A 9311-nucleotide genomic window follows, 5' to 3' on the forward strand; every position below is an offset into this window, starting at 1 on the left:
TTTTCCTCATAAGAGACAATGCATCCTGTAAACGAGCTGAAAAAATTCTGCGCGCCTATGACGTTTGTATAGTTGGGGCCTTAGAATCAATCAACTCGAGCTCCACGGAATTATTAATCATAAATTCGAGAACAAATTGATTTTAATAACTTGAAAATGGTATAAATGTCCGAAACATGTTGTGATAAAATATTTCAAAAAGGGTACTGAGATTTTTATTTTTCTTTATATTTGATTTTAATAAATTTCAATTCAACATAATATTGTGATTAAGTGTCTTTCCATGGAACCCACAGTAAGTTATAATAATTTCAAGAGGTGCATACCATGAGATGTGAGATTTTGATAGAATTACCATCCCCAATGCCTCTGAGGGGTGAGAGGATGGGAGTTTTCTCAATTCATTGAGTTCCTTGAGTAATATTTGATTTTTCGGGGGGGGGGGGATTTAAAATTAATTTCATCATGAGGCGTCTTCATGCCTATGAGATTTTGAACGAATGAATGTTTGAATCAATGAATTTGGTTTTCTTCAATCTTTGATTGACCACCATTGATAGAACAATGATATGAAGTTTGCTAAGTTTTTCTATCCTGATCAAGATCTTTGAAATGGTGCATTACAAGGTGGTGGTTTTCATATGAAATCTTTTAGTTGTAATCCCTAAATATTACTTAGGGGTGGTGGGGTTATAATTGCTTTATGACTAAAAAATAATCGCAAAAAAATAATTTAAACTCTATTTTATTATCAAAAACATCAAATTTGACTCAACATCACAATAATCAACACCTTATAATAATCTCTTCGTTTCAAGCTTCGAGCTGGATAGATAGATTGAATTTATTATTTTCATTAACTTACCGAAATCATGCCTACAAATATATTTTCATGTTTGTGGGAAATTGAACAGTAGGCTAGTGTTTTATCTTCAATTCGATGAAAGTATTTCTATAACTCTTATTGAGTACAACAATACCAACACCTAATAATATAGAGTACAGATCCATAAGCGTTATAGCATAGAGAAAAGATAGCAAAAGAAGATATCCCATGGTACAGGGTGTTTATGTCGTAACTTTTTGTGTTATTTCAAGCCGATAGTCCAAGTATTTCTTTCCAAAAAAGGTGTGTGACGCTGGTAGTATCTCATATTGTGCCGTTCATACACTCTCACCCCAACAAAACAGTAAAAATCTACAATAATCGACAGTAATCTGCTTGAGATAACAGTAAAAGTTGCGACATAAACGCCATATACCATGGGATATCTACTTACGCTATTGTTTATCTATGGTTATAGGTCATTTTCTTAATAGAATATAATTTTTATTCTTAAAATTCTAAGAAAACTTGCCCTCAGACCTTCTGTATTACCTAAATAATCAGACAAATTAGTATTTTGCCGTATGGAAGTACAGTATGCTCCGGTTACTCACCTTATTCAACTCTTCGATCCTCCTGATCTGATATGGTAAAGTTGAAGAAGTTTCGAAGTACACATAGTCTGAAAAAACAGAGAACTATTTTAGACAAAGTGCAAAGAAATATAGCTGAAGAAAGACATTAATAAAGAGGAGAGATTGGAAAATATACTCCTAGCTGTGCTATAACTATGTACAACATCATATTTGTTCCTATTTTCACTTTTTGAGTTATGAACGCTCTCACCCAAGTCTAAATCTTTTTACATGAGTAGCCTAATTTCAGGAATTAGTGAAAAATAGATTCATGAAATTTCAAGGAACATTCTTCGAAGTAGCCTATTGTTTATCGAATGCATACTTCATTTTCTTAGATTGAAATTTATTCTAGTTTTAAATATAAACTGGAAATAGCTGTTTTTTAATGCTATAAATTTTCCTAGAAACATTCTGGGTTGGAATTAGTGTCATCATAAAACTTCTGGATTCTCTTCCTCACTTATTGACCTGGAACCCATAGGAAATATGCAATTTCCTAACACATATTGTAAGTCATTTTGTATGTAAAGCTTCAACGAACTACCAAACAGACGAAAATGGTGGATTGAGAGTCTACAATACATTGCCGGCTGAGCTCAGAATCATCGCTGACGTAAGACGGTTCAGGTGGAGGTTGAAGGAGATATTGGTTCAGCTGCACCCTATACCATGGAGGAGTGTTTCCAGTTGTTTGGATGAGTAATTCGACTTCTCAAAATCATGGACTTTATTTTGTTTTCTCATATAGAGACTTTGTTTTTTATAACTATATAAAACTTTTTGGCATGTTACATACTGCTGAGCAATGCTCTATAATGTAGTGCTTATTGTGATTCAATAAATTCCATTCTATCCTAATGAAATAGCCTTCTTGAAAATCACATACCCTAATTGACCGAGCGAAGTGAGGTCTAAGATTCAAGTTTGGCATTTCTCTTAATGTTTAAATGTTTATATGTTGCGCATTTACGGCGAAACGCGGTAATAGATTTTCATGAAATTTGACAGGTAGGCTATGTTCCTTTTTTAATTGCGCGTCGACGTATATACAAGGTTTTTTGGAAATTTTGCATTTCAAGGATAATATAAAAGGAAAAGGGAGCCTTCTTCATACGCCAATATTAGAGTAAAAATCAGACTACAGAATTATTTATCATAAATCAGCTGACAAGTGATTACACAGATGTGTGGAGAAGCCAGTCTATTGCTGTATTTCCATAAGGTCTACAGTTTCAATCAGGTACTTGTGGATGAGAATACTGCGTGAGGTATACAGTTCACAGAACTACTAGTAGTAGAGTGCAACAAATCCCAAAGTAGACATTATACTGTCTAGACTAGGCAGTAACACATTGACACAGGTAGCTATTGAGCCGTTACACATGTGCTCACTTCCAAAATACAAAACAATGTAGAACTTTCTAAAAGGGTTTTGTTTTCGAAACAAACAGTTTCCATGAATTTCTGTAACGGATGTATTTTGAAAAATGAATAGTTGAATAAGCTATTGATAGTAAAGGGGTTATTGTTGAGCATACTGGCTCCTCAATTCAGAAAATTTTGGAGACAAAATGCTTCCATGCTTTGAAAGGCGAGTTGAGTTATAAAACAAAGAGGCCTAGAGTGAAGGGGTGGAGGTGTGTGAGTGAGAAAGAGAGAATCAGCTACCACGTGATGCTCTCGTAACATTCATCATAATATATATCCTAACATAGATATAACAGCATGTTTCAGTGAAATAGGTATAGCTTTCTGTAGATATTAACAAGTAAATTTTATTAACCAATAGTTTGAGTATGAATGAACTTAAGAATGTATGAGTGGCCTAATGGAGTTCATAATACTGAATTAACATGGTAATAAAATGGCACTTAACTCCCTCAGAGGGATAAAATATATTTCAGCCATTAACTATAACGACCCTTCAAATAATATATATGTTTTTTTAAATGTATGCGGCACACACTAAACATGTTATAGCGAGATACACGTTATGAAGTCAGTTGAAACGATAGGACTACAGGGTTGCAAAGTCTCATATTTCCACCGCCTTTTGGTGTAAGATTTAAGACAACCCGGTATATCCGTAAATCTGATATATTAATAATTATTGTTGATTCATGTTTCTTAATAAAATACTTGGTAAAAAATAAAAATATCTTCCCAAAGCTGATCAGGAACACTTATTATTTCAGACTGGGTGTAACAGAGAAATTTCAAGTTTATCCTACAAGACTTTCATTGATCAGAAAGCAGCTAATTTACACAAGCAGTAAACTGATCAATGAAATACCTTTGGACTTGGATTTCAAAATTAGTAAAAATAGCGCCAATGAGTGGATTGAGAGGTAATATTTCTTTACCTTGAACATGACAATTTAATTTTAATTCTTTTATTTTCTTTTTATAGTGTTTTCTCTGCACAATAGTTGTTGATTTTTGATCTCAACAGCTCAGCTCGCAACAGCGGGCAAAGAGTTTCTTTTTGATGGTGATGCCTAGATTTTATATCTTGTTTGAAGTATAATTATATGTATGTTTATTTTATTATATTTTTAATGATAAGTTATGTCATATTATAAAGAGTTTATAAAATGTCTTGAATATTCAAATTGTAATTGGCAATAAATAAAATTGAAAATTGAAATTATTTTTAAATATAGGTACTTTTCTTTGATTTAATATCAAAATTTCATGATTTAAATTAAATATTTTAGTACAGTAGTTAATTACATTTTCTACTCTACGAACGATTTGACAACGTTGCGGAGCTAGAAAAAATATAGAGCTATCTGATGATATGATGTGTCTAATGACAGACAAAGGTAGCGTAACAATGTTAATCATCTGTTGCACCGCTGTACCCCCCATTTTTGTTAGGTGTATATCATTTATTGTTGAAGGTTGATGTTCGTGTAGGTAATTTTTCCATTATTACAGGATTAAATTTCTGAATGTTTCCCGAAAAAAATTGATGCAATGGACAAACCTCAAGGGAATTTATAATCATTGCTGTTTCAAACATACTATTTGTTATGCACAGTATAAGATTAGATTTCTTTATTTACTCAAAATTGAAATAGTAGCCTAATATTGTGGATAGTTGAGAATAATAAAAATGATAAAAGCAGTAATATTTTATGACATAGGTCCTAGGTATATGATTAGAAAAGTTTTAATTTCAAGGTTGGGTTTCATTATGTAAACACAATCCTGTTAATGAGTTCAATAAATTTTACGGTTCTTCCATGGACCGTGGTGAAGACACCGGACGTAAATCAATTAGTTTATAGATGTTTCTCATTACTGGTGGTAGATTTCTATTTATTAATTCAACTCAATGGCAAATACAGCATAAGAGGTCTGGGTAGCCTGTGTGATCATATTGAATGCGTATATGTGCAAGTGTGTTCAAATCAAGCATCAGCCGAAAAACAGAATTCATAGGAAAGTGCCATTAAAACAAGTTGTGACTTGATTGTAGCTGCTCACAGATTTGAAACAAAAGTTTCAGATTTTGTTTCTCATGCGCACGCTTGGTCATGCATAACCACCAAGCGTGCACTAGCACATATAGACCTATACGCATACAATGTGATTACTTGAAACTTTTTATTTTGTAAAAATTGTAACAAAATATTATGGATAGGCTACCTAGCTAATAATATGTCCTAGGTACCACCTATATGATTATATATATTTTTTAATTTCTACTGTTGAAAAATAAATATTATTCTCTATTAGAGAGAATGGTAGGTTGGGTTTTGTAATGTTAACTGAGAATCCTCTTAATGAGATCAATCTTTTACGATTCCCTGGAACTTGGACCGTGGTAGACACTTGATGTAACTCTATCAATTCTAGTCTATCACTACTAGGAATCTGGTAAAAAATTTTTTTATTAACTCGACTCCTTATACATTGTAAATACAACATAAGTTAAAAGGTCTGGGTAGCCAGTATTATTCTTTACTTGATATTATGCTCACAAACTTCACATGAGAAAAACTTGTGCATTGGCCATTGAATATGCTCCTATGCTACAAGAGCAAGTTTAATATAAGGCAAAAGGTTGGATATTAATGCAAACAGATTGCAATAATAGGCCTAGGTATTAAAGGTTTTTAAAAGCATCCTCTATTTATGATAAAAGATTAAAATTTTTTTTTATTTATACCTACCTAAAATTGTAGCTAAGTTTAATATTACAAATAAAATTTCAGATTGTCAAGTTTGTAAAACCCTGCAAATCAGGAAAACCGAAGAGTCTCACAAATCACACCACCGTTCCTAACCTTTCCTCAACCAATAATAAAGTTTTCCAATAAATACAAATTAACTTATTTTCATAAATCGTACAGAAAATGTTTTTTAAATAAATTAGTTGGTATCAAAAGCCGAAAAACCTAGTAAAAAATTATTAGACCTAACATATATTATTATTATTATTGTTAAAGCTGCAATAGCAATGATTGCTTTTTCAAAGAATAACGCATTAGCCTAGGGGGTACCGTACATAAACCAACTGTATGTTTACGTAAAGTTTAATTAAAATATTAGCACACAGATTTACCAATAATATAGAAATCGATTTTATGAAACACATACTTTTATTAGGTCTAGAAGTTTGCTATTTTAGCTTCTTTGAAGGATCCTTACTCCAAACCGACAAAAATAAACAAGTGGCTCATGCAAATCGGCAAGGCTCAAGGCATTAATTTTACAAAACAGAGGGAATGACACATTGAATGAATAGAAAGTAAATCATATTTATTCAAATAAACAGAGTTTTATTCAAACAAAATGTATGCCAGAAGATTTAATTACTAAAATTTACTAGGCTACGTTTTGATTGACTGGCCATCAACATAACCTTACTTTCAAAAGAATGTAAACAGATTACATTGCATACAATTACTTTGAGAGATGAAAAGGAAGATCAATAATGTGAATTACAATAAATTTTATATTAATATTTAATTACTAACAAAATATCATGAAAGGGTACCCCCACAAACAAAAATGACCATGCTTTGGGAGAAGACAAAATCGGAATGAGAAAATAGTTCCTTGGATTTGAATGATCGTAAAATTGATTATTAGTCGAACAATAAAAGTATAAAATCTTGTAATATAAACAAATCATCAAACAGAGTGAAATATAGAGATCAAATAAGAATATTTGATTGAATTTTTTCAATAATAACAAAAGCGTTAATTATCAAAATGTTTGTATTCATCCGCACTCATCAAGATTAGGCCTACGCTTCAGCCGGCCCTAGTATTTAAAACTTAGGACAGATAACAAAAATCTTTCTTACCTCCAACTCGGTACATATTTGCCGTCATGGTGCTCCTAAGGTATCCTAGTGCACCAATCACACACACTACATTTAAAATTTAAGCACATCGAAGTCTTTTGAGCACTAATAACCGTCCCAATCACACTGCTTCGCGACAGATACAACTCGCCATTTTCTCCCTGTCTGTCTTCTCTTCCCTTCCTGCTCTGCTCAATCGCGTGACGTCACAGTCCTTCGACGACGGCTGCTACACAAAGCCAGCCGACATTAGCTTCATTACATATTGACCCTATCATTGGACAGTCGCGGTCATAGACCGCCGTCGCTTCAATGGCACCTACATAAATGCATCTGAAACCTTAATCACTTTCAAAAAAATCAAATTGCATTACTATAAAATTAAAAAAAAAACATTACCCAAATCGGAACTTTTTCAAAAAAACGGGGAATTATTAACAAGATGCTGGATATTGGGTACTGTATCCAATAAAAAACGTTTGTTAAAAAATGTTTCTCAATAAAGAAATCATAATGTTTTTCTATAGATCTCAAAAACCAAAGAAAAAACTTTCGAAGAGAGCGTTAAAGAAAAAAGAAACTTTAGTCTTATAGAAGAAATTTTCTACCTATAAAAAGTTATATGCTGACTGGATTGAAAAATGTATAGTTTCACGAATTTGCTCATATTCATGATCTGTTTTAATAGGTACTCATATTACAGTTTTCATTTGATTTGAAGTTGAAAATGGAAAGAATGGGGAATTTTCCAGCATTTGTATGGTGGAGATTCTTTAGGAAAGTGATTGCGGTAGATGAATTATGGATAAAATGCCATTGAATTACAGAAAAAATGACTTTTTCAAGTAAGCCATAAGTGCTTTACCTAAAAAAATTAAAGGTTTGAAGATAGGCCTACAGCCTGGTCCAAACTTGCTAACTCTTTATGATTACTGTATTTTGTATAGCCTATCATATTCATTATTGAAAAAAAATCTTATCTAGTTGGAATTGATCCCCACACTTTATATCACCTTCAAGTACTGTTTCTCATATATACAGTAGTGTAATCACACATTCAATTCGATAGCAAAGATAGACCAATTTAATTAAACTCAAATTAAGGAAATTTACTTTTTTTACAAATAGATTATACGTTTCAATGCTATAAAAGTTAGTTTGATGCTTTGATGACAAATTATTTATAACCGGGAAACCAACGTGAGAGTTGGGGATACGGGTCCGCGGGGACCTGCCGGTATGTAGCCTACTGATTGCGCGAAAATTAATATGACATGAGATAATAATAAAAAAATGAACTGTTAATTGGATCAAAGGCTGATAACTGATAGCGTATCAGTAATTCTAATATAGTGAAGCTACCAACCCGCAAATATAACTAACCAAAATATATATTTAAAATATTAATAGCTTTCTCGTTTGAAAACCACCAGACTGAAAGCACACACATCGGCAAACTGACTTCTTGTCAACTTGTCATCGCAATGACGCAACCTAGTGAGCTAACTGAGTACCAGACGTTCATTTTTTAACCTGTAGGTAGCAGCACAAACTGGAGTATGCTGCCTGGCGGTAAAAATGAATCGAACGATTAAACGTTGTTAATTCTACCGTCGTGATAGTTTCTTCTCTATAATGGTTTTCTCAAAAAGTGAGATTTCAATTGACATTTTCACAATTAGCGATTGTCAATCATAAGAATTGGAACCAGCCGATTAGAGGACATTCTGCTGGATGATGTGAAGATGAATTTTGGCCGATGATTGGTACCTAAGTGTAAATAAAAACAGCCAATGTCCTCATATTCGTTAATTCTCATCAAATTGGGTGACGTGTCATGCCCATAAATATGAGCTGGCAATATTGGTGAATGTGGAAACTGCCAATGACTATTGAAATCACGCATTTTGAAAAAAAATTAAAAAAAGATAATGTATTTGACTGTACAAAAAAACCAGGAGCAAATACAAGAAAACTGTCATTTAAAAGCCCTAGGCATACCGTATATCAATCATTCTTGAGACACTGAAAAATTCATATGTTCTTATAATGTTTAGTTTGGAGGGTTGTTTCTTCATGTCCATTCATAATAGTGTAAAATATAGAGAACTAATAGATGGCCATGGTTTCTCCTGTTGTATGTGACTGAAGCTAGCAGAATATTACTACGAGCATGATTCTCAAAGCTATTTTAAGTTAGTAAATCAACCAAAATCCATAATAACATATATAATTTATGCAAACAACTTCTTAAAATAAACTCTTCTCCTTCAAAAAATAAACATTCTTCTTCTTTTCAATTAAGTCTCTGACATTTATTTTATTTCATGTGAGTGTTAAATCATTGTGTATTTTTTCAATTAGCAGATCCTTGCTATTTTAATGCAAAATATATAATTTTATCTTCCAAGTCCATAGATGAAGTGGATCAGGATAAGACATCTTCTAAAGGTAAACGCACACAGCAACAGACAGACGAATAAAAAAACGTCTGCATGTAACGTGACCAGACATATGCGTCTTTGT

At 32.5% G+C, this 9311-nt stretch overlaps 1 protein-coding gene across 1 annotated transcript in view; it reads right to left on the minus strand.

The window, feature by feature from the left end:
* LOC111049698 (metastasis-associated protein MTA3) overlaps positions 1-8234 on the minus strand; it is a 112752-nt gene extending 104518 nt beyond the window's left edge. The window contains exons 1-3 of the mRNA XM_039427086.1: positions 8152-8234; positions 6786-7104; positions 1441-1508 (exon numbers count right to left, since the gene is read on the minus strand). Coding sequence (XP_039283020.1) covers positions 1441-1508; positions 6786-6813 — 96 coding nt within the window. The 5' untranslated portion in view covers positions 6814-7104; positions 8152-8234. The remainder of the gene's footprint in view (positions 1-1440; positions 1509-6785; positions 7105-8151) is intronic.
* Positions 8235-9311: the final 1077 nt, after the last annotated feature.

This window comes from Nilaparvata lugens, chromosome 4 (genome assembly GCF_014356525.2).
Source record: "Nilaparvata lugens isolate BPH chromosome 4, ASM1435652v1, whole genome shotgun sequence".
In the NCBI taxonomy this organism is placed as follows: domain Eukaryota; kingdom Metazoa; phylum Arthropoda; class Insecta; order Hemiptera; family Delphacidae; genus Nilaparvata; species Nilaparvata lugens.